We start from the raw sequence: 25,494 nt of genomic DNA on the forward strand, positions 1-25,494 counted from the left end.
GCTTCTAGCGTCTTGTCCTTTTTCCAGTGAAAAGCTAGATGGTATTGAAGAGGACGGAGGTGTAGTCTTCCTAGTGACACAAATTGTTCCAGGGATGACAGCGTCCCTACCAGACTCATCCACAGCCTGACTGAGCAGCGTTCCTTCTTCAGCATCTTCTGGATGAATAACAGGGCTTGATCTATTCTGGGGGCCGACGGAAAAGCCCGAAAAGCTAGACTGTGAATCTCCATCCCTAAATACAGAATAGTTTGGGATGGGACCAGCTGCGACTTTTCCAAATTGACTAGGAGTCCCAATTCCTTGGTCAGATCTAGAGTCCACTTGAGATCCTTCAGACAGCGACGACTGGAAGAGGCTCTGAGAAGCCAGTCGTCCAAATAAAGGGAGGCTCGGATGTCCGATAAGTGGAGGAATTTGGCCACATTCCTCATCAGCCTCGTAAACACGAGAGGAGCTGTGCTTAGGCCAAAGCACAGGGCCCGAAACTGGTAGACCACATTTTCGAAGACGAATCTCAGAAAAGGTTGGGAGTCTGAGTGAATGGGGACGTGGAAGTAGGCGTCCCTTAGGTCTAGCGAGACCATCCAGTCTTCCCTTCTGACCGCTGCTAAGACGGACTTTGTGGTCTCCATGGAGAACTTCGTCTTTGTGACAAAGACATTCAGAGCACTGACGTCTAGCACCGGTCTCCACCCTCCTGTCTTCTTTGCAACTAGGAAGAGACGGTTGTAAAATCCCGGTGATCGAAGGTCCGAGACTTTGACCACCGCTCCCTTCTCTAGCAAAAGAGACACTTCCAGTTTTAGGGCTTGTCTCTTTTCTTCCTCTCTGTACCTGGGAGAGAGATCGATGGGAGACGTTGCTAGAGGGGGTTTGCGTACAAAAGGGATTTTGTACCCCTCTCTGAGTAACTTGACAGATTGTGAATCTGCGCCTCTCCTCTCCCAGGCTTGCCAGAAGTTCTTGAGTCTGGCTCCCACTGCTGTCTGAAGTTGCGGGCAGTCAGACTCTGCCCTTGGAGGACTTGGGTCCTTTCCTCTTCCCTCGTTTCCCTTCGGCACGAGCACCTCCTCTGCTGGAGGCTCTGCCACGAAAGGGCGGAATAAAGCGAGACGCTGGAGTGTCTATCCTCGGTCTAGCGGATAATGAAGGCAAAGGGGGAGCTTTGCGAGCTGAGGACGCAACAAGATCGTGGGTGTCCTTCTGAACTAACAAAGCGGCAATTTCCTTTACCAAGCCTTCAGGAAACAGGCACTTGGAAAGGGGAGCAAAGAGAAGTTCAGATCTCTGGCATGGTGTAACTCCAGCAGACAGGAACGAACAGAGAGACTCTCGCTTTTTCAGGACTCCGGACGTGAATGAGGCAGCAAGCTCATTGGACCCATCACGGACGGCCTTGTCCATGCAGGACATAATGAGCAAAGAAATATCCTTATCTGTCGAAGAGATTTTCCTGCTCAGGGCTCCTAAGCACCAGTCTAAAAAGTTAAAGACTTCAAAAGCCCTAAAGATCCCTTTAAGAAGGTGGTCGAGGTCCGATGGTGACCAACAAATCTTCGAGCGTCTCATGGCAAGGCGGCGGGGAGAGTCTACAAGACTTGAGAAGTCGCCCTGGGCAGAGGCAGGAACTCCCAAGCCGAGAACTTCTCCCGTGGCATACCAGACGCTCGATCTAGAAGAGAGTTTAGATGGGGGAAAGGCAAATGCTGTCTTCCCTAAACTCTTCTTGGACTCTAGCCAGTCTCCTAACAGCCGCAAAGCTCTCTTGGATGAGCGTGAGAGGACGAGTTTAGTAAAGGCAGGTGCGGTAGAAGTCATGCCTAATACAAACTCTGACGGCGGAGAACGAGGAGCCACAGAAATAAATTGGTCAGGAAACAACTCTTTGAATACAGCCATGACTTTTCTAAAGTCCAATGACGGAGGAGTTGCCTTGGGCTCGTCCAGTTCTGACTGTTGATCGTCTTGTTGTTCAGCAACATCCTCATCAGATAGTTCCTCATCCGAAAACTGATGAGGAAACGGCAACGGAGTGGGCAACGTCTGGTTCGCTGAGTCCGGTCGCACTGGTGCATGCGTGACGGAGCCGGACGCAACGTCATGGTACTGCTGCACAGTCTGTGAACTGTCAACAACCATGGTAGCGCGAGGACGCACAGCGTCCACCCGAGACTGTCTAGACCGTCTGGGTTGTGCAGTCGAAACCACACCGGGTTGCGGAGGTTGACGCACCGCGTCAAAACAAGTCACCTCTGATGGTTGTTGAACGTCCTGAACGTCAACAACCACCTCCGAGCGTCGCTTAACGTCAACGTGTGGCTGGCAACCCACACTGGGTCGCATCGGTGGAGGAACCACCTCAACTGGTAGACGCGAGAAGGTTACCTCAGCGTCAACAGGACGCACAACCGTTCGCTTGGAAGGTTGTTGGCCAGAAGGTTCAGTAGCAACCTTCTCCGCATGAAAGTCCTGCATCAAGGACGCAAGCTTGGACTGCATGTCTTGCAGCAAAGCCCATTTAGGGTCTACGGGAGCAGGTGCGGCAACAGACGGGGTTAGCGACTGAAGCGGTACCGCTTTGCCTCTCTTAGGCGGTGAGCAGTCATCAGATGACGGCAACGAGTCCAAACTGACCCAGTGGCTACAGCCGGGACGTTGGACTTGTCCTGAAGGGACCGACTTACGCTTTAAAGGTCGTGAGACCTTGGTCCAAAGTTTCTTACGAGAAACACCTTCAGACGACGAGGTAAAAACGGGCTCTCTCGTCTTACGTAGGTAGGGGCGATCTTGGGGAGATACGCCTGATACCATGGAGGGAACGTCTGTTCGCTGATCAAGGCCTCTCGAACCCATGCGTCGTACGACATTGCTTCTCCCCTGGGCTTGGGAGCTTGCAAGAGGTCCCGGACTAGGAGGACGACAGGCACGAACAGACGAACCCTCAAGCGCAACACTGTTCACAACACTTTCACTTGGCACTTTATCACTTCCCGCGGCACTTTGGCACTTTAGCTCCTTAACATCCGCCATGAGTTGATTGCGGTCACTTGCAAGGGACTCAACTCTCTCCCCCAGGGCATGGATAGCACGCATCATGTCAGCCATCGATGGTTCCTGAGTGCTAGGAGGGGGGTTAGGAACAACCACTACAGGGGAAGGAATAGGTTGTGGGGCATGAGGAGAGGAAACATCAATAGACCTAGAAGAACTTCTCCTAATTCTATCTCTCTCTAGCCTGCGTGTGTACTTTTCAAATTCGATAAAATCGAATTCCGAAAGGCCCACGCATTCCTCACACCGATCTTCCAATTGACAGGTTTTACCCCGACAATTGGAACAAACAGTGTGAGGGTCGAGAGAAGCCTTCGGAAGACGCCTAGAACAGTCCCTAGCATTGCATTTTCTAAACTTGGGAACTTGTGAAAGGTCAGCCATTTTGAATTGGTCAAGGGAAAATTCCAAAAAACGATCTAAGTCATCAACAATGAATCCGATACAAAAAAAGAGTTCAAGGATTTATTTGAAGAAAAACCCTGCACAGCGAAAGCTCAAAACCAGAATATAGTACTTCACCAAAGATGATGGGAAAAACTCCAGGTTTCAACAGCGAGTAAAGTACGTCTTGTCGACACGTCGACAGAGAGAAAATTGAGTCTTTGTTTACATGGAGTTTGGTATCTGGCCGACAGTTGGCGCTGATGGGCACACCCGCAACCTGTATAGCGATTGCTGGCGAGTTTTTTTTGTACAGTTTTTTGTCTGTCGAGCAACAGAGTTGCAGCTATATATTCACCGGCTAAGTTAAATATTTAAAAATATTGGTATTTTTTGTTTATAAGACTATATATATATAAGCATACATTTAAGCATTAGAGCATAAACAAACTAAAAGAATGTTAAACCCACAATAGAGCAGTCAGTGCTATACAATTACCTCTTCAGTAAGTGAAAAATCCTCAGATATGTTTTCACATTTGGAGTCTTCTGTATCTTTTATCTCTGATTTACCCTGCTTAGGCTTCTTTTTATTCCTGTCAAAGATAAATATTTACAAATTAAAAGATAAGCTTTTATGATGATCTTTCGCCAATCTATAGAGGGAACTTCCAAAACTTCTAAAATCCTCTGTATCAAAGAACAGTACATCCTATCCATTAATGGTTATACAGATATATTTTCTTTAAATTGTTTGCTAAAGATATATTTCACGCTGGAAATTCATTTTTGTGGAATAATGTTGCTTTGAAGGTAATGCTTGCATTTTTTAGTAATAGGGTCAGAAATAGAAAAAACACAATAAAAAGTCCAAATGAACCAGTAAAACTCACTGGAAATTTTCAATATATAGATTCATTTGCAGTCATCAGAATCTCAAGGTTTGAAAATTGCACAACTGCAAATATCATTATAAAAATCTCAAGGGATTAAAGTTGACAACTGAAAACCGATGTTTTGTAACAAACAAATTTTTGGGTTAATGTACATTGAGGTCTCCAAGGACTTTCCTGTATAGAACTAGAACAGGGAATCCAATACAGTGCGACACAAATACCAAAGAAATGTATCGCCTCCTCTAGGGCCAGTATATCAATGTGCAAAGCATGGACTTTCTGTGTACGGTCATAGCCCATTCTTCCCAAGGGTTAGGTAATAGAGTCTTTGGTCCCTAGGGTTGGATAACTTCTAACTTAACCTAACAACTCACTGACCATTACCTACACTCAGATAATTAACACACTAAATATTGCCTGATATTGTTTTTACTTGGTTTCTATCACAGTATAAATTAACACACTAAATATTGCCTGATATTGTTTTTACTTGGTTTCTATCACAGTATAAATAGTTATTAATTAAATCGGTAAGTGTACTGTCCATGTGCACATGTGTACACTATGTACTGGATACAATAAGGCTAACAGATGCTATCATTTTACCGAGTAGTAATCATACAATTATAACAAAACAATGTTGCTCCTATCTAGTAATACTGTACTGTAAAACACTCGTTGATACTGTAGTGTATATTACTGTAATATATATATACAGTAATATCACTGCAGTACAGTACAGCTTAACTGTAATGTAACTGATCACTGGTTTCGTTCAGATGACTCGACTACTTTGACAATTCACTGCACATGTAGCCTACATTTATATACTGTACAGTATTTTAGAGTACAGTATGAAGTTAATAAATAATCTGTAGTGTAATACTATTCTGTACACTATGTATACAATTTAAGATCAACTAAGTGTACTGTACATATTTTATACTACAACAACTATTAATTATTTTCTTACAAAGTTCTATGCAGCAATCTTGGAGCAAGGCGCAATTCCTGATGTGTCATCTCTAGCGCATTTCTGTAGGGAATCTGATATCTACAGTAACGCGGTAATAATATTTATCCCATACTCTACTCCAATGGGTTAAAAAATTGAAAGATAATGATAAAAATATCATTAGTAACGTTATAATCATTGCGTAAACGCATACAGCCACAATAACAACCAAACAAAAAACAAGAGTTTTGTTAGGAACAATCGAATAAGTTAGCATTACACCCTTCTTCGCTATGGAGGAAAGATCAAGAAAATATACTGCCAAATATAAATTAACATGCTGTAAATGAAGGTGAGAAAACAAATAATATTCAAAGCCCCTATTATGTTTGGAATCGGGGAAAGTTGTGTCTGAAACTGGAGGAAACCAAAACAAATTTAGTGAGAACCTGTTTAGGTGCAAATCGCGTAATTAAATGTAAATGCCGAATTTAGAAGATAACATTGCAAAGTGTACGAAAACCGTGAATATAGCTTTCTTATACTGTAACATGATATTAATAATTTCCTAAGCTTTATAATGGAGCACCACAGAGTTAAAAATTATAACTTCTGCAAAAAATTTTATTTTCCCTAACTACTCACCACGAACCACTCTTAAAGATAACTTGGACTGTAGTTCAACTAGGTCCCATGACCAGGAATTTCCGGGGCAACCCCCCACGCTTAATCCCCCTCTCAAAGCACACGACCTCGACCTCCTCTGTTTACCCATAATGCACCAAGAAGAAGCTCTCGGAAAAGAACCTGCCCAGGTCAAAGGTTTCCATTCTACTCCCAACAAACTTCAGATCTCGACTCCTAGTGAGAGGGACTTATGTAGGGAAGGATGGGCGGGCAGTAAATCAAGAGTAGTTCGTGGTAAGTACTGTAGTTAGGAAAAATACTATATCTGAAGAAATTGGCATTTGTTCCGACATTGACTTACCACAAACCACTCTTAAGGAGACTTAGAATTAGGAAGGGGGTAAATAGGACCCCAGTAGAAGAGGTTCGACTGTAGGCCGAGGAGAGGGGGTAGGCCTGTCGGGAAAATAATTCACCAATCAAGGTAATAAAATACAACTAAAATGAGTCAGAGGAACATTCACCAAGACAACATCTCCTTGTTTCCACGGCCAACGCATGATAAGTAAACGGAGGGGATAGGGATTCGAGACGCTCTACCCCTCACAGTTCAGCATGGAGTAAGCAATGTGCAGGTCGCTGTTAGATTCTCTGTTGAGCAACCACAACAGGCCTGAGCTTGTACCCTTCCTGAGACCTGAGGGAACAGTCCTTTAGGTAATTTTCCGTAAAGTTCGTATGCCTTCTTCAGACACCCGCTCTCAACACCTGACCGACCGCCATGTTCTTCTTAAAGGCCACTGAGGTGCATATGCCCCTGATGTCGTGCGGCTTGGCGGATCCGGGTGGGGACTCATCTTTTGACGAGTATGCCCTATGGAATGTCTCTCTTAATCAGAAAGAGATAGTGTTTTCAGACACCACCTTCTTCACCTTCCGCGTAGCCACGAACAGGTTCCTAATGGTTGGGCAGAGGTTTGCGGTCCTAGAGAGATACGTACTTGCGCACCGCTCTCACCGGGCACAATAGCAAGTCTTCCAGGTCATTTGTTTTGGGTATGGCATGGACAGGGAACTCCTCGAACTGGGGCTCCGTGTCTTGGCTACGAAGGAAGGGACAAACATGAACACCAGCTCCTTCCAGCCGTAAGGGTGAGAGACGATCGCTGAGGGACCATGAAGCTTGCCCACCCTTTGGAATAGGCCAGGGGTAGGAGAAAAACTATCTTTGATGCAAGCTCCCTGTCTGGAATTTGCCTCAGGGGCTCAAAAAGCGGGTGGTTTTTTCCGAGAGTTGAGCACCTTGATGATGTCCCACGCGGGGGCTTGGAGAGCTTAGGGTGGACATGACTGCTTGAAACCTTTTATGAGCATTGAGAGCCACTTGGAGGATCCTAGATTCAACCCCTTGAGGAGGAAGACCTGTCCAAGGGTCATTTGGAAGCCTTTCACCACCGGCACTGACATACCCTGGTCCAGCTGTAGATAGACCAGGAAGTCGGATATGATGGGGATCAAGGATCATGGCGTTGACCGACTTGATGTCCCTCTTGGCGCACCAAAGGTAGACCACTTTGCTTGGTATATGGTTCTCGAAGACTCCCTAAAATTAGCCATCATCTGTATAGTCGCCCTCCTTGAGTAGCCCTCCCTCCTTAACAGATGGTGTATAATCTCCACATGTGAAGGGAGAGGTTTGGGAGTCCCTCGTGGAACCTCCGGAAGTGTGGCTGTCTTAGCAGGTCTTGCCTTAGAGGCAGGGCCATGGAGGCTCTACCGCCACCTCCAAGAGGTCCGGCAACAATTCCTTTTCGAGCCACCATGGAGATATCAATGATCTTTTCGCTTGCCTTGCCCTTCGAAGCCATTGATGGTCTGATGTAGCAGGTTGAAAAAGAGAAAAGCTTACACGTTTAGCCCGTCCGTCGGGTGCTGGAACGCGTCCTCTATAGCTGCTGCCAGGTCTGGCATTGGAGAATAGAAGACCTGAAACTTCGTGTTTAATCTTGTCACAAAGAGGTCCAGCCAGGAGAATCCCCACTTTTCCAACACTGCCTTTGCCACCTCCGGGTGTAGAGACCATTCGGTCCCCAGCACTTGTCCCAGCCTTCTGCGTCTGTCTGCGACCACATTCCTCCTTCCCGAAATGTAGCTGGACATCAGGGAGATGGCATTGTCCTCGGCCCAGGATAGGATCTCTGCTGTCAGATCATGGATACGATGGGATCGGAGATTTCCCTTCTACTTGGTGTACGCGATGACGGTGGCATTGTTATACATCAAGGCCACTCTCCTCCCCACTTACAAGCTCCCAATTCGAGGAGGGCCCTCTGAACCGCTAACAGATCAAGCTCATTTATTTGAAAGGCCTTCTCCTCCAGGACTAAGGTCACGCAGACACTAGGTGGCCTACTAGCCTCTGCCACTCCTTCAGTGAGGTCGGCTTCCCTTTAATGAGTGGCCTCGCCACTTCCTCCAACCTCACAATCCTCTCCCTCGTCAGAAGGCCTTGACTTGCGCACAGTTGGAACTTTTCCTAATTGAAGATCACTCCCAGTTCCACACAGAAGGCCCCCAACTCATCCCTCTGCCTTGATAGTTCCTCTCGAGACTCCGACAGGAGCAGCCAACGGTTGAGATACCACAGGAGTCTCATCCCTCTCTTGTGGGCCCAATGGCAGACCAGGGAAAAGACCCTGGTGGAGACTTGCAGAGCGGTAGAGAGGCCGAAGCAGAGGGTGCGAAACTGGAAGATCTCCTCCCTCCACTTCAACTTGAACTGAAGGAACTTCCTGCTGGAGTGGTATACTGGGGGAAGCAAGTCTTTGAGGTTATGGACAGCATAAAGTACCCTTCCTTAATAGCTGCCAGGACCGTCCTTGGCGTTTCCATCTCGAAGGGGGTCTTGGCGATGAACCGGTTGAGGGCCGAGAGGTGGATGACAGGCCGCCACCCACCAGAAGCTTTCTCCATCAGGAACAGGCGGCTGAAGAACACCAGAGGCTCGGGAGACATGGGCTGGATGGCTCCTTTCTTAAGCACGCCCGCCTTCACGCCTCCTTCTTGAGCCGCAGAGACACAGCCTCAAGGCCCGACACCAGAGGGGGCAGGGGAGTCTCGGAAAGGGATTCAGCATCCGTCCCGCAAGACCTGGACCGTCCAAGGGTCTACCTCTGACTTCATCCACTTTATCTATCTACTGTTGTTGCATTCCCCTACCCACGGAAGGCAGATTCAGATTCTCTCCTCTTTGCAAGCTTTTTAAGTTTAAGTTGTAGCTTGCTGCTATTTTTTTTAACCCAATGGAGATATCACTCAATTCTACAAAATTCTATGTGTGGTATTACTAAGTACTGAGGTGCTTTTGGGACTGGTGGAGAAGAATCATATATCTTCTTCATGTTCATTTTCAAATTAATCCTCATGTTTTTGGCACATTTACCTTTGATTCTGTTGGAATGAAAATACATCTTACTAACCCCGGGATTCTGTGGATTTTATTCTCATTTGAACAAATTCATATTTGGCCCCAATTCTTTTTTGAAGGAAGACTTCATAACATAGCATATACTTCTCTCTGTTCTCGTAGCCTTCCTATTGTCTGGTTTTATTGTGCAGTCTTCCCCCCTCGAGAGTCGTTCACTCTTCTGATTGGGAAGACAATGAGCTCCGCTCAGAGCATAACTTAGATCTCAGCATAATAGTATCCTTTCCCTGGAAGGATACAAAACTCCCCTTGATCATTATGACTTAGTTTTAGTGCTATTGTTCTAATATTCTGATTTTCATTTTTTGTTTAAATCATCTTAATAGCATTTTCTACAGCAGTTATAAATTGTAACCTATTCAGTAACAAAGTGGACTATAAACATTGAAAACAGTAAGGGCTGAACAATACAAAATTTTTGCTTCCCAATTGGTCTTCAGCTGCTGATTCTCATCTTAATTTGTTGGACAGAAACTTACGGTTTATTAAATTTCTTGTTCCTGATCTAGATATTAATCTTTGGCACCATCGTTCAATTAGTTCATTATATATGTTGCACAAGATTTTTCATAATTCTGACCATCCTTTACATTCAGATCTCCCTGGACAATTTTATCCTGTTCGTAATACTAGACAGGCAGTTAATTCTAATAGCCAGGCCTTCATCATGAGGCTCAAATCTACACAGTATTCTAGAAGTTTTATTCCAGCTGTGAACACGTTGTGGAATGATCTTCCTAATCGGGTAGTTGAATCAGTAGAACTTCAAAAGTTCAAAGTTGCAGCAAATGTTTTTATGTTGAAGAAGCGGATATAAATCTTTTTATAGTTTATATATAACATATCTGTTTTGACTTTGTTACTGTTTTTAGAATGATTTATTTTTAATTTGTTCTCCTCATTTATTTATTTCCTTATTTCCTTTCCTCACTTAGCTATTTTTTCCTGTTGGAGCCCTTGGGCTTATGGCATCTTGCTTTTCCAACTAGGGTAGTAGCTTGGCTAGTAATAATAATAATAATAATAATGATAATAATAACAATAATAATAATAATAATAATAATAATAATAATAATAAAGGGATTTTGACGAAGGAAAAATCTATTTCTGGGGAGAGACCTGTGACGCCCGGCGAAAAAGTCCTTCTTTGTACTTTTTCTGATATAAATCTTCCAAATATACCAGAGAAAATTAAAAGCATGGAATGCAGAGGTTACAACCCTCGCGCGAGCACCTTGTTGGTGTCGTATATCTAACAAGGGCGTTTGTAAAACACTATTCACAGGCTGTCTTCCATTTAGATAATCCCTTCATCAAAGGGGGAGGGCCGTGACAGGCCCTAGAGAATACAGTTGGGTTACCCTACCGACACCTACCACTCGCGCTCACCAGGTCATCCTTCTGCAAGAACATATGGCTTGGCAAGGAAAGGGTGGGTCCGTACAAAAATAACCGGGAAGGGTTTCGCCGGGCGTCACAGGTCTCTCCCCAGAAATAGATTATTCCTTCGTCAAAATCCATTTTCTGGGTCGACCTGTGACGGCCGGCGAAAAAGTACCAGAGAATGCCTTCCAAGCCCAATAAATTAATAACATAATGAGGAGAATACAATCACCATGTACGACAATACTATGATATAATAAAGTAATCGTCCAATTACCAACCAGCCAAATGACATAGGGAACGTAAGGTTAAATAATAATGACGACAAGGAACCAACTGAGTGTCGAATCGCAAAAGGCATCAAACCTTACATGTCTAAGTGTCGAATCGCAAAAGGCATCAAACCTTACATGTCTAAGTATATCTAAACATTAAAGGAACGGTAACTACAATAACAGTTAAACCATAGGAATTAAACATGGCAAATATCATAGGGCTAACGAACTACCAAGGAGAGCGGCGACGTGGTGTGAGTGGCGGGTAGGAGGGAGAAGAGAAGAGATGGAAGAAAGGAAGAAGAGGAGATTAATGGGGAGGGATAAGGCTCCCCTCTGCCATCGTCGGGTATTTAAGGGCCTGTAAGATCTTTAGATATTGGCGTTTGACAACCATAGGGGATTTCCAACCCGTATATTTTTTAAAATCCTCAAAGTCCCTGTTCTGGAAGTCATTGTTGGAGGCATCTACTGTCCGTATATCATGAGCCTGGGGAAATGATTCCGGATTAGTATGTTTAATGAAGTAGAGGATTTGTTGCCTGATACTGTGAATGGAAATAGTACCTCCTTGTTCCCTGATAACCAAGGGGCCAGACGAGCGGGTGGCAGTTCTAGCTAAAAAGGGGCTTGAGAGTGTGACTGTACACGGAGAAAAAACCTGGGGATGAAGAATAATCTTCCGAGGGGAGCACCTATTTTGCGGATCCTCATTTTTTAGCTAGGAAAGCTTTGTCTGGAAAAGGAGTACTTCGGCTGAAGGGAGGAAATCTATGTTTTCTGGGTTTCGTGAGAGAGCTGCTAGTTCTGATGTTCCATCACCTGAGGCCATAGCCGTTAGAAATAAAGTCTTCCTAAGAAGAGTGATATAAGAGCAGGATTCATTGTCCGTGTCCATCGCAAGTTTGAGAACACCGTTCAGAGACCAAGAGTCCTTTTGTGGCCGAACCGAAGGTCGAAGCTTAGCACATGTTTTTGGGGTTGATGAGAAATAGGAATCAGCTAGGTTAATGTTGAACCCAACAAGGAAGATCTTCTTCAAAGCTGACTTGATGGTGGTTAAAGTGCTAACTGTTAGGCCTTTGTCAAATAGGAACCTCAAGAAAGAGATGGCTAAATGCGGGGACATACGAGTATGGTCTGCCCTCTTAGGGGACCTGCTAGTTGTTAACGGCCGAATCATATTGGCGAATTGTCAAGTCCCTTTTGTCCCATTTGATGAAGAGATCGTTTTCCGGTTCAATGTTCGCATCTCTACGAGCTGCCAACTTCCTGTAGTCCACAAAGTTAGAGTTTTGGCTATCCTTGAGTAATCTGACACAGTGAGTTTGGATACTCGGGTCAGTTTGAGGAACGGGATCCGGATGGGACTGAGTTTCAACTCGAGGAGGAGAGGAAACCAACTGTTCTTGGCCAGTGAGGTGGTACTAAAGCCACTGCGCCCCGGAAGGAGCGTAGTTTGTGTAAAAGTTTTTAGAAGATTCCCTGGGGGAGATAGGGAAATCTTCTTCTAATGGTTCCAATCCCGGGGTAATGCGTCCATGGCATAAGCCCGAGGGTCCAGGGTTGGGGTCACATAACAAGGAAGTTAGTGATTCATCTGAGTTGCGAATAGATCTACCTGGAGGCCTGGAATGAGCCTGAGTATCCACCGGAATGAAATTATGTTTAGAGACCATTCTGACTCCAGTGGATCCGTCCTGGATAGTGAGTCCGCTCTCACATTCTGGCCTCCCGCTAGGTGAGGTGCTGACAGGAACCAGTTCTCTTCTGTTGCCCAGGCGAAGATAGTGACCAGGATCTGATTCAGGTTGGGTGACTTGGATCCTCCCCTGTTGACGTAGTGTACTGCGTCTGTGCTGTCTGACACTACTCTGATGTGGGTCGACCTCGGAGGAGAGTCTCTCTTCAGGGTCAAGAACACTGCCATGGCTTTGAGAACAATGATATGGGACTGTTTCATGGCGAGTGACCAAGAACCTGAAACATCTGATGTTCGGAGTAATCCCCCCCATCCACTTAGAGACGCGGCTGTATGGAATGTCACTTGTGGAGGTGGGAATTGTAGAGGAACCGATTTGGAGAGGTCCTTCGGTTCGGACCATGGGCGTAGTCTCATTTTCAAGACAGAGGGGATCTTCGAGACCATGTCTCTTATAGGTACTGTAGTTCTCTTTCTCCAAACTCGATTGATGTCTTTGAGTTTGGCTTTTATTAGGAGATCTGTTACTGAAGTGAATTGGAAAAGTCCGAGGATACTTTCTAAGGCTCTTCGGACACCTGTTTGTGTTTGAGAAAATTTTTGATCTTGGAAACTATTCCTCTTACCTTTTGGAAGGGAGAGACAACGTGTGCTTCGAAAGGTCCCACTGAATGGCTAACCATTCTAAGTGGCCTGATGGTTGCAGGCGAGATTTTTTGGAGATTGACCCGAAATCACAGGTTGTCGAGAAATTGAAGTAATTCCTTCGTAGCTCTGTTGCCTTCTATGGCCGGCCGGGCCCAAATGAGCCAACCGGCCAGATAAGCAATGATCTGTATCTCTTGGTTCCTGAGTTGTTCTAACACTCTCTCTCCCAGTTTCGTGAATATCCTGGGATCAATGTTGAGGCCAAAGGGCATGTCTTGAACACAAAGGCTTTCCTGCTTAGGCGGAAACCCAGATAAGAAGAGAAGTTTCGAGCTATAGGCGCAAGATAATAGTCATCGGTAAGATCGACAGAAGTGGTGACGGTCCCACGGGGAAGTAAGGTCCGTACCTGAGAGATAGTCAACATCCGGAACTTGTCGCAGAGAATGTAAGAGTTTAGCTTGACAAGTCCAGGTCCACTCTCAATGCCGACAAGCCTTTCTTCGGAATTGTGAACAGGTGGCTTTGGAACTTCAGTGATCGATCCCGTTTGATTGCTTCTTCTTGAGTAACCCTGTGGTGTACTCTTTCAGGATGGGAGTGGATTTCTGGGAGAAGGTCACTGGTGGAGGAGGAGGACCTTGTGGCCATTTTCACCTCAAACCTTTAGAGATTATGCTATGAGCCCACAGACCGAAGGTCCAATGGTCTCGAAAGTGGTAAAGTCTACCCCCTACCGGGACCACCGCGTTGTGAGGGGGTGAATCTAGGTACTTTCCTTCTCCGAGCCCCCTATTTCCTAGGTCTGTCTCAATGGCGAGACTGTCTTCTACTCCTGTAGCTTCCTCTCTGGTGTCCACGAGAGGAGCCTGAGGGTTTGGATCTAGGGATGTATGCAGGTAAAACATCCCAACGGGGTTGGGCTGTGTACCTGGGGAATCAGTGAGGTAGACCACCTGATGAGGGGGATTTGGATGCATAGACGTCGAATCAGAGGAAGGCTGTGATGACGAGTGGGTAACCGACTATCGATTCCTGTCTGATAGAGGCCTCAGACAGAACGTATTTCCCACAACTAACCCGATCAGACCATCAAACGTGTAGGTCGAATTGGAAGGGCAGATCTTGGAATTATCATACCCCCCGACTGACAACATCCTGGTCCAGACAGATCGGGCCTGCCCTTTAGGAAATAATACTATTACCTTCGGTACCTTGTCTAACCTAACCAAGGCAATCTCTTTCAATCGAACGAATCCGTTGAACGGGAATTCTAGTACCTGGGAGTAAAATCTAGGTCCCCCAGAGGGAGGACGTCTATGCCATCCAGATTTATGGTACCATCTATATATGGAACATGTAAGGCAAATCTCTATGCGTTGTTTTTATCGAAGGAGGTTACTTCGATATGCCTGGGGCTGTAGAGGGAAACTTCCGAGTTCCTGAACGGATCCGACTCACCACCATACTTTTGAGCTCCGTCATAGCCCCTTGGTTTTCCCTAGAATGTGTTGCTTTTAGCAGTCACGGTTTATGCAGGGTAACATGAACATCAGGATCCTTTAAGGGTCCTAGGTCGGAGACGTAGGTAATTGCAAAGCTGAAGGCTCAAAACTCATCCCCACCTACCTGCCCGTCCATGGGGTCGTCGTCCAACCTTAGAGAGGACACTCTGAGGAGATAGGGACCTCTAGATGGAGCATTTCTTCCCAACCTTGATACCCAAGGGCGGAGAGCCTCTCTTGCAGGCCAGAGAGATTCATCATCATCCTGACGGGAACCATGTAGGCGAACCTTCTGTAACAGAAAGGGGACATAAGTCTGGATGTTCCTTGAACTTTGGTTAGTGATCCTATTCACAGGCTGGGATCAGCTGTATAACTCATAAAAATCAATTTTAAAGAAAAGTCATTTAATGTACTATCTTTTGGGGTATAGTTCGACACTTGTATTCATGAAATGTGACACTGTTGGCGCATTCGCCACATGTTGGCCACCCCTGACTCAGACGTTCAGAACCGGGTCTAACATTATTTACTGGCTATTAGTATTCTATTGATTCATCTGTTCACTGACCAGAGTTTCAAGGAACAGTAGATAGCCTCTCATGGCATGGTTGGTCTCGACCCGGCCCTTCATTAGAAGGGGCCAACGTTCGGTTCCCAGTACTGAGTGGAAACTTATTTCTATTTGAACACTATGTTGTATGGATATTTATTCATATTTAGGCATAGTTAGAATTGAATATTCATAAATATAGGCATAATCAATTTATTTCTATTTGAACACGATGTTGTATGAATATTTATTCATATTTAGGTATAGTTAGAATTGAATATGCACAAATATAGGCACAATCAATTTATTTCTATTTGAACACTATGTTGTATGGATATTTATTCATATTTAGGCATAGTTAGAATTGAAAATGCATAAATATAGGCATAATCAATTTATTTCTATTTGAACACGATGTTGTATGGATATTTATCCATATTTATACATAGTTAGAATTAAATATATGCATAAATATAGGCATAGTTATGTTCATATATTTTTATTAGGACTTTCAAGAATAGCTAATGAATATTACCAACGCAAATTCAAAGTGTCATTAAAGTAAGTACAGTTTACTTTGTATACATGTTAAATCCTTTCCTTTACAGCAAAACAAGAGATTGGCCACCCGTGGTCTGAGTGATCTCTGTCTGTACCGGAGCTCCGGTAACAATCCCCGGTACAAAGGTCCGTCATAGTGACAACGTGAACACCAGAGGAAAACTAATATTAACCTCAATGCTGATCGCCTGTACGATATCCGGTTAAGCCGGAGATTCGATGAAAAGGATCGTAATAACGATATTGTGATTATTCATGAAAAAGGGTTCATACCCTGATTCTGATCGTCTGATTGATCTCTGTAACGGAGAACCAGTGACAAAGGTCCGTCATCGTGAAAACGTGATCCTCAGCGGTACGATAACATTCTCTAATACTGAATGTTTGTGTTATCTCCAGTGAAGCCGGAGATTCGATGAAAAAGGGACCGTAATAATGAAACTGTGAAGTCTTCATCGGTATCACATTGTTAACTCCGGTTCTGGCCGTCTGCTTGATCTCTGTTTGTACCGGAGATCCGGTAGTAAAGGCCCGTCACCGTGATATCGTGACCGTCCCCGGTACGATAACATTAACCTCAATGAATGATTGTGTTATCTCCCGTGAAGCCGGCCGTAACGGTGTAATTATGATCAAACATGACAAAGGTTCGTGTGTAAAAGGCTTCAGCCGGAGTCCGAGTGCCGGATTTCACCGTTGCACTCCAAAAATCTGCTCCTGTACGATAACTAGTTCTCACCCAATGAGTATCCATTATAGCGGAGCATAACTCAAGGCGGAGCTAAGCATAACTCAAGGCGGAGCTAAGGGTGTCGGTATAAAACGACCCCAATTAATGACTCATACACTAACGTACCTATTAATAGTGTTAGCTATATTAACAGTAACCACATCAATAAAAACGTTTATAATATTAAACGTACTATCATCAACTCTGATACTAAGAGGAGGCCTGAATAACTCGTGATCGTATAAAAACGGAGAACGGGAAATTCACCTCTCTTACTCGAGCTAACAAAGAAAACGAGAGAAGGGATAACTCATATCTGTAAAACAGGGAACGAGCAGTCTCTGTTTTCGCTCTCAAGGTTACATAATAAAAAACTAACATCACACAATAAAACAAGAAAATTAATAAAATTGATTGCTTTTCTTAGTAATTGTAATAACCAAGAACGAAGAATAATGACAACGTAACAAATAAAGAAGGATATAGTCTAAATCGAAGCCTCTGAGGCGAGTACAAACTAACAGACTAAATCGCTAAACTTTAATTCGCTATTCTTTAAATCGCTATTCTTCGTAGGTCCAAATTGGACTTGCAAGCAAATAAATACCATAGTAAAAACTAATAATTAATGATAACACAAAAAGGCCATAAAACGTAAGTGATATAACCTAGATGACAGAGTACCAGATGGGCAAAAATAACTAGAATATTTACCGAAGCGAACATAACCCAAAATGGCTGCCGATACCTCGGCAGGACAATCGCTTCCAAAACTAAAAACCACCATATGGAAACAGAACAAATGCCCGGTACTGTCAAAAGCTGCCAAAACAAACTATGGTACTTAACATTGGTAAGGGTGAAGTAGCAACGTCAGTCATGTTGAAATAACGAGAAACTCTTCGAAAAAACATTGTGCCCAAAAAACTCAACTTGTATGCAAGTTCCAAATCAGAAGGATGACCTGGTGAGCGCGAGTGGTAGGTGTCGGTAGGGTAACCCAACTGTATTCTCTAGGGCCTGTCACGGCCCTCCCCCTTTGATGAAGGGATTATCTAAATGGAAGACAGCCTGTGAATAGTGTTTTACAAACGCCCTTGTTAGATATACGACACCAACAAGGTGCTCGCGCGAGGGTTGTAACCTCTGCATTCCATGCTTTTAATTTTCTCTGGTATATTTGGAAGATTTATATCAGAAAAAGTACAAAGAAGGACTTTTTCGCCGGCCGTCACAGGTCGACCCAGAAATAATAATATAGTCCTTACGCTTTTATTACCCTATAATACAATGCTTATGAATTCAAATATGGTGATCTTAAAACCTTGTTTATATTAAAACCTCTTAAACCTTAAGGGATGAAACTGAAAATACCTACTTGTTGCTTTCATTTGTGTCCAGTACTCGTATTAGTATAATTTATTGGTAGGCAGTATTCAAAGCCTATACTTACATATAAAGAGTACTGTATTGATTTTGAGAACTCAAAGTTTCACAACTCAAAATACTTACTTTCCTTCTGTATTTTCCTGATGATCATTAGAAGAACACTGAGACTCATCATCATCTGCATCCCGTGAATTAGGCGTAGTCTGAAAAAAAGTACAACAAATAGAAATTTTGTTTTGTTTATCTAATTTCACTATTAGCCAAAGAAAATATCTATTCCTATGAAAAATCTCTGCATCATCACCATCAGTTTCTTCATGCTCAACATTACTAGCAATTCTGACTTACTCCAGATATAAGAGCTTCTTATATCAAACCCTCTACAGTACATAGAAAAATTAAATCAAAATAGTAAGTTTGAGGATTAAAGCATATTTCTCCTATAGATTCTTATACAATAAGGATTGATTGATTAATTTTAGGTTTTCTGACATCCTGACATTGAAGGTCATTGACGCCAATATAATTTATTTTAAATAAAGAATAAAAGAATATTCAATGAAAACCATAAAAAACAAGGATGTCATTACAAAAATTAAATATCTTTCAGAAGACCTGCTTCTGAAATAAATCTAAAAAAGGGATTTTGACGAAGGAAAAATCTATTTCTGGGGAGAGACCTGTGACGCCCGGTGAAAAGGGTCCTTCTTTACACTTTTCTGATATAAATCTTCCAAATATACCAGAGAAAGATAAAAGCATGGAATGCAGAGGTTACTACCCTCGCGCGAGCACCTTGGGGGTGTCGTGTATAAAGCAGGAGCGTGTGAAAACCACTATTCACAGGCTGTCTTCCATTTAGATAATTCCTTCATCAAAGGGAAGGGCCGTAACAGAGGCCCTAGAAACCACACTTGGACCACGCCACCGACACCTAACACGAGCGCCCTCTAGGACATCCTTCTGTTTTGGACTTGCTCGCTTGGTCGTATTTTTTTGTGCTCTTGGTGTTTTTCCCGTTTTTGGATTTAATTCATCATGACTGAAGCTACTACTTCACCTTTACCAATGTTAAGTACCATAGTTTGTTTTGACAGCTTTTTACAGTACTGGGCAGTTGTTTTCTTTCCAGTAGTGTGGTTTTTAATTATGGATCGGCTTGACCTTCCTCGGCGTCGGCAGCCATTGTTGTTTTGATTTGCCTCGCTAGAATTTCACGTTAATCTTGCCCATTTGGTACTCTGTCATCTAGGTTCTTGGTTAAGTCACTTACGATTTTTGAACCATTATTATTATCATTATTTTTATTATTGTTTTTCTATGGTATTTTTTGCTAGCAAGTCCAATTTGGACGAACGAAGGATAACGTCCTTGGCTTTATTATAGTTTAAGTACCCGCCTCGGGAAGGCGTTCGTTAATAGACTATATCTTTATATTTATTTGGTTATGCAGTCGTTATTCTTCGTTCGTGGTCATTACAATTTTATTATTATTCTTATATCATATTATAGTGTGCTTTTGGTTCTTTATAGTGTAACCACAAGAGCGTGAGCATGGAGTTCTCGTATTCTGTTGCTACAGTCACGAGTTACCCTTTCTCTCGTTTTCTTTCTTAATCTCGAGTAGGAGAGGTGGATTTCCCGTTTTTCGTTTTATACGCTCACGGGTTATCCCTCCCCCCTCTCCTTCTACGGGTTTATGATATTTACGTTTTATTTTATTATGTGGTTACTGATTAATATAGCTAGCATTATTAATAGGTCCCGTTCGTGTATGAGTCATTATTTTGGGCCAGCTTTATGCCGCCACCCGTAGTTCCGTCCTCTCCCCGCTCCGCCTTGGGAGTAGGTTCGGAACGTTCATCCTCTCCGCCTTGAGTTCTACTCCGCCATAAGGGATACTCATTGAGTTTGGAACCTAGTCAGATATTTGGAGTGCAACGGTGACCCCCTGCACTCGGACTCCGGCTTCGGCCTTATGCACACGAACCTTTTCATTATTAATCACAATTTCATTATTACGGACCTTTTCACCGGACCTCCGGCTTCACCAGAGATCACCCAGACGATCAGCATTGAGGTTAACATTAACTTACCGCTGCTGTTTATAGTTACATATTACTTGGTTACAGACCTATCACTGCATCCTCGGCTCGTCCGTGGTTCCGCAGTGTATATTAGTTTATTCTGGTTTTGTCTAAAAATGCCGCTAGCGTTGCGAGATACTCGGTCAACAAATGCTTCACTGTAAAGGGTATCAAACAGTTGTCATAATATGGTTGAAGTTGGCCAGAAAGCAGAAATTCATGTGACATCCGAGACCAATGCAGAGACGAAAAAAAGTAGTCTTCCACTTTCAGGGCATCCTGTTATACCTCCTAGGGGATATAACATTACTTATTTCTCTCATCTTATTTTCAACTAAACTATCCCAACAATGTTGGCAATTATTATAAATATAACTCTTAATTAAAGGTAAGAAATCATTAAAGGGAATTGGATATCTTGGTAGCAACTGGGCTGTAGCATTCTTTGCCAATTAATCTGCCTTCTTTCCAGACACATCTACATGTGCCAAAACACATCAAAATTGAACTATTATACCTTTCATGCAAATAATTAAAAGACACTCTAAAATCTTCAAAAATAAAGGATTATTGGGATTAAAAACTTCTAAAGCTTGTAGGACACTTCTTGCATCGCTAAAAATGATAAAATTGTCCTCGTCTTTTAATGCTATTTTCTCAATAGCAGTTATCATGCCATACAGTTCGGCAGTAAATATAGAGGATGCTAGAGGAAGTGCACCTCTACAATTAAAAGCACTACTGTATATGTACTCCATATCCAACGACAGCATCAGATTTGGAGCTATCCGCATATATAAAAGTAGATTCCCTTTGTTCTTCAACATGTTCCATAAGGAGCATCCTGGGTCCTAAGTCAGTCATGTTCTTTTTTTATACCAAAAAAAATATTTACAAAAAGACATATCCGGTAATTTCCATGGAGAGGTTGATGATATCATACATGGGAGTACTCTATTTCTAGCTATATATAAACTATCTAATAATATTTCTACCCGGACACCATAAGGTTGAGGAGATTGTGTGTGCAATTGAAAATATCTATAATGCCTTACAAGGTTTGCAGTCTGAAACATTAAAGAATTAGGGAGTCTTTGCAACCTAAACCAATACCGAACAATAGAAGACATCCGGTAAAGATCTATAGATAACTCTCCACCGTCAACAAGGAGGCTTGGGACAGGCAAAGTTCTAAATGCTCCAGTGGACAATCTGATACCAGCATGTTGTATAGAATCTAAAACTTTTCATTGTCTTGGGGTGGCTGAGGAGTATATTTCACACCATTAACTAATTTTTTTAAAAATCAAGGCCTTATATAATTTTAAAAGTTTTGTGGTCTGACCCCGCCATGTATGGGACAAAACTTTTAAGGCTTTCAAGTGAGGAACCCATGTGAGCCTACAATCAAATATCAACTCAAGAAATCTAGCTTCACTTACACATGGGATACGTTGACCTTTAATGCATATATCCATGTCTGGGTGTACTCCCCAAATACGACAGAAATGGTCAACAACGTTTTACTTGTCAAAAACTTAAATCCATTTATATCAGCCCACTGGATAATTTTGTCAATTGAGAGTTGTCGTTTTCTCTCAACCATTGCTCAACCAGTGCCATTCTAGTTCCAGCAAATGATATGGGGAGATCATCTACAAATAGCATTGAGAGAATATCTTGGGGAATGACTGAGGATATCCCATTAATGGCTAGTGCAAATAGGGTTACACTCAGCACACTACCTTGGTAACTCCTTCTTCCTGCAATTTCCTCTGACAGAGTTTCCCCCACTTTCACTTGAAAAAAATCTATGTGAAAGAAATTACTGAATATACAGTGGTAGCTCTCCTCTTAATCCCAATTAATGAATGGTTTTCAGTATACCATATCTCCATGCAGTATCATGGTGTTATTTGGAAGCAAAGGCTTCACAAATAGAGGATTCCACTTGTATTAACACATCAATTGTTGAGTGTATTTTTCTAAATCCACACTGGATAGGTAATAAAATTCCCTTCTTTTCCAGGTACCACATCAGTCTTGCATTGACCATGTTCTTCATGATCATACATAAACAAGATGTCAACGCAATTGGTCAATAGTTTGCAGCTAAAAACTTATTCTTTTTGGGTTTTAAAAAGGCTAAAATTTTGGCTAGTTCCCAAACACTTAGATAACTATGACCATGCCATATTCTGTTAGTAATGCTTAAAATAAATAACTTGGTATTAACAGGTACATATTCAATCAAAGCATATGGAATTCCATTGGGTCCAGGGGCTCTATCATAACACGTAGCAAATGCAGAATCAAATTCTCTTTCAGTAAAAGGAGAAGTGTATGACTCTTCTTTTCCCATTGCAAAATTTATCAAGGTTTGCCTATTTATACTTTTCCTCCAGTATCAAGGTTAAACTTTGATGATTCTAGTACTTCCGATCATTCGGGTCTTAATACATAAAAGATCACATCAGAATGTGTATCTTCTAAACATTTTGTTTTGGATCGGTGTTACTTATCCTCGGACAGTTTTGGAGAAGGAAACAAATATAGATTTTCCTTTTAAAATTGTTGCAAAAGTATGGGGAGTATTATCTTAATACAGGTAACCGACCTGAAGTGCAAAAGTTTAATATCAGGCTTTCTATAGATTTAGTTTTCTACTTCTTATTTGATCTTTAAACGCCTTATATAGCTTCCAATAAACGTTAAGAAAGAATCACCTCAATCCAATAAGAACAAGGCTTCTAGCTCCCATATAATCTTATGTGTCCCATTGAATTCTGAATGTATGTTAGCTTATCATCTGGTTTAAGTTACAAGATTTGTAGATGGACAGAGGCCACTTTGTCTTCACTTATATATCTATAATATCCGATGAAACAAACTAAAATTCTTGATGGTACATTTATATTCTTTCCTACAGGGGTTAACACTATTTTAGAAAAAACACTGGAGTAATACAGATGAGTTTCTTTGCATACTCATTTGTAGGACTTGTGTATTATTTTGTAGTATTAGTAGCCAATAAGTATACAGATCCTGTTTTGAAGGAATACACTAATTTATAGATTGTATCGATGAGATTATTTCTGACTCTGATGCTCAGATTGGAAAATAAAATTGCATGACAATGTAATTAATTCTCAAGGAATATGAACAACTGTTATCTTTCAAGTAAAATCTTATCAATGATAAAAAACATTGCAGAGTCTAATGATTAATTTCGTTGGATAATAAGCTTCTGGGACAAGTGGTTTCCTAGGTTTCAGATAAATCTTATCAAATCTCAATCTGATTTAAAAGTTCAGACAGTCAGATAAACTAAACATTCAGCCTTTTGGACCAACAATTTCAATCCAGAGATCTTCAGGGTAACCAGGGTCCAAGTACGATTTTTCATTTATAAAAAGGACATCTTATCTATAAGGAAAAAACTTGCCTTTATGGTGAGCTAGTAAGAGGTGGTAAGCTCTGACCATCTACATCACAAGCGAGAGGGAGCAAGGCATCTTTTTGTTTCCCTGATTGTGGAACCTCCTACATCTGGGTCCTTGTTCTCTTCACTTTTATATAATGGATATACCATTCTAATTATTTCTCTAATCCCACTTGCACTAAGACTGGTTTGCATATTTATCCCATGTCAATGTGCAAGAGAAATTTACAGTTCTTACATTACAAGTCCAGTCTTTACTGGAAATGAAAGCTATAGAAAAAGTTTCAATACCTTTCCTGGGATTTTACAAATGTCTTTTTCTAGTTCCAAAGGTGCCAGGTAGATTATGTTCAGTTCAGGAAATATCAAAGTTTAAGATAATGAAGTTGTCAGTGGAAATCCCCACATCAATATTAACAGCCATTCAATAAGATGACTGGATGATTTCTCAAGAAACAACTTAAAGTTTACTGTACTTCCATTATTATTATTATCATTACCAGCCTAGCTATAACCCTAGTTGGAAAAGTAGGATGCTATAATCCAAAGTGCTCTTACGGGGAAAGCAGCCCATTGTGAATGGGAAATAGAGAAAAAACAGATAAAATACACATTAGAAGTATCAGAAATATGAATATTTAAAAATTAGTAAAAACTTTAAAATAGGTAATTCATATACAGTTTCACTTTAAAAACAAGATATATGTCAACTTGTTCAACAGAAAAATTTTGCACAGAGTTTGAGCTTCTGAAGTGCCTCTCTAACCAAGAAACAAAAAAATGTTTGAGGTTCATGTTCAGGTATAAGGTTTACCTATTCACCCGCCTATGTTTTGGTCTAAATACTGCACCTCATGTTCAAACAAATTATGAACCCTACACACAAACAGTTACAACTTATGGATATAAAGTCCTAACATACCTAGATGACTAGTTAATTCCTGCCTCTACTTGGCTCAATTTCATTAGAAATCATCAACTTCGTCCGCGGGCAAGTCCTAAATGTTTACTCTCGTCAATAAATTTTGGAATTCCAAGGCTCTTTTGAGATTTGGATGAGCCTTGACAGAACTATGGCCTCATTGACAAAATTTCTTTCCCTCAAAAGGTTGTGATGAGACATCTTCAGTTTCATCTGCATCACTTTTTGGGACAGAACCTTGGATACCCTATTAATTCTTCTCCCACCTTTTCTAAATCAAAATACATTGCTAGATTAGTATGACTCACAGAAGGATAATTCAGGGTATCAGATTGAACTTCTCATTCCATGTATTTTCTTACTTGTAGCCACATCAATATCCGAGTAAGGACAAGTCTTAAAAATCAAAATCTTTTAAGAATCTAAACTCCATTGGAAGTTTTAAACACATCTAATTTCTATAGTTAGCAATAACCAAAGCCTAGAGGAGTTATAAGGATCTAGTTTAGAATGATGAAAAAACTGGCAATCATATGAAGGAAACAGGTTTGAGAATTCCAGAAAAGACTTGTTAGCAGACCTCCATACAACTTCTGTAAGTTAGACTACACAGTGACTACAGGGCCAATAGGGACTGCGACTATGGGACCTTATAAGTTAGATGGGGCTGTGATAAAATAATTTAGTTATATTTATTATTTCACTAAGGTCAAACTGGAAAAGACTTCAATAAAACTTTTGTCAGACTGCACTGTGACTCCAGGAGCATCAGGAACTATATGAATAGAGCCACATATAAGTTTTACAGGTTGTTATTAAAACTATCTACTGTAATCTTTATGATTATGACATCATTAAGTTCTAATTGGAAAAAAGGAAAATTATTATATATGA

At 42.0% G+C, this 25,494-nt stretch overlaps 1 protein-coding gene across 3 annotated transcripts in view; it reads right to left on the reverse strand.

Moving 5' to 3' along the window:
• Positions 1–25,494, reverse strand: part of LOC137653558 (centromere-associated protein E-like) — an 892,913-nt gene that overhangs the window by 346,247 nt on the left and 521,172 nt on the right. For all 3 annotated transcript variants that reach the window (XM_068387057.1, XM_068387056.1, XM_068387055.1), the window contains exons 24-25: positions 18,273–18,352; positions 3,938–4,034 (exon numbers count right to left, since the gene is read on the reverse strand). In XM_068387057.1, coding sequence (XP_068243158.1) covers positions 3,938–4,034; positions 18,273–18,352 — 177 coding nt within the window. The remainder of the gene's footprint in view (positions 1–3,937; positions 4,035–18,272; positions 18,353–25,494) is intronic.

This window comes from Palaemon carinicauda, chromosome 14 (genome assembly GCF_036898095.1).
Source record: "Palaemon carinicauda isolate YSFRI2023 chromosome 14, ASM3689809v2, whole genome shotgun sequence".
NCBI classification, from domain to species: Eukaryota; Metazoa; Arthropoda; class Malacostraca; order Decapoda; family Palaemonidae; genus Palaemon; species Palaemon carinicauda.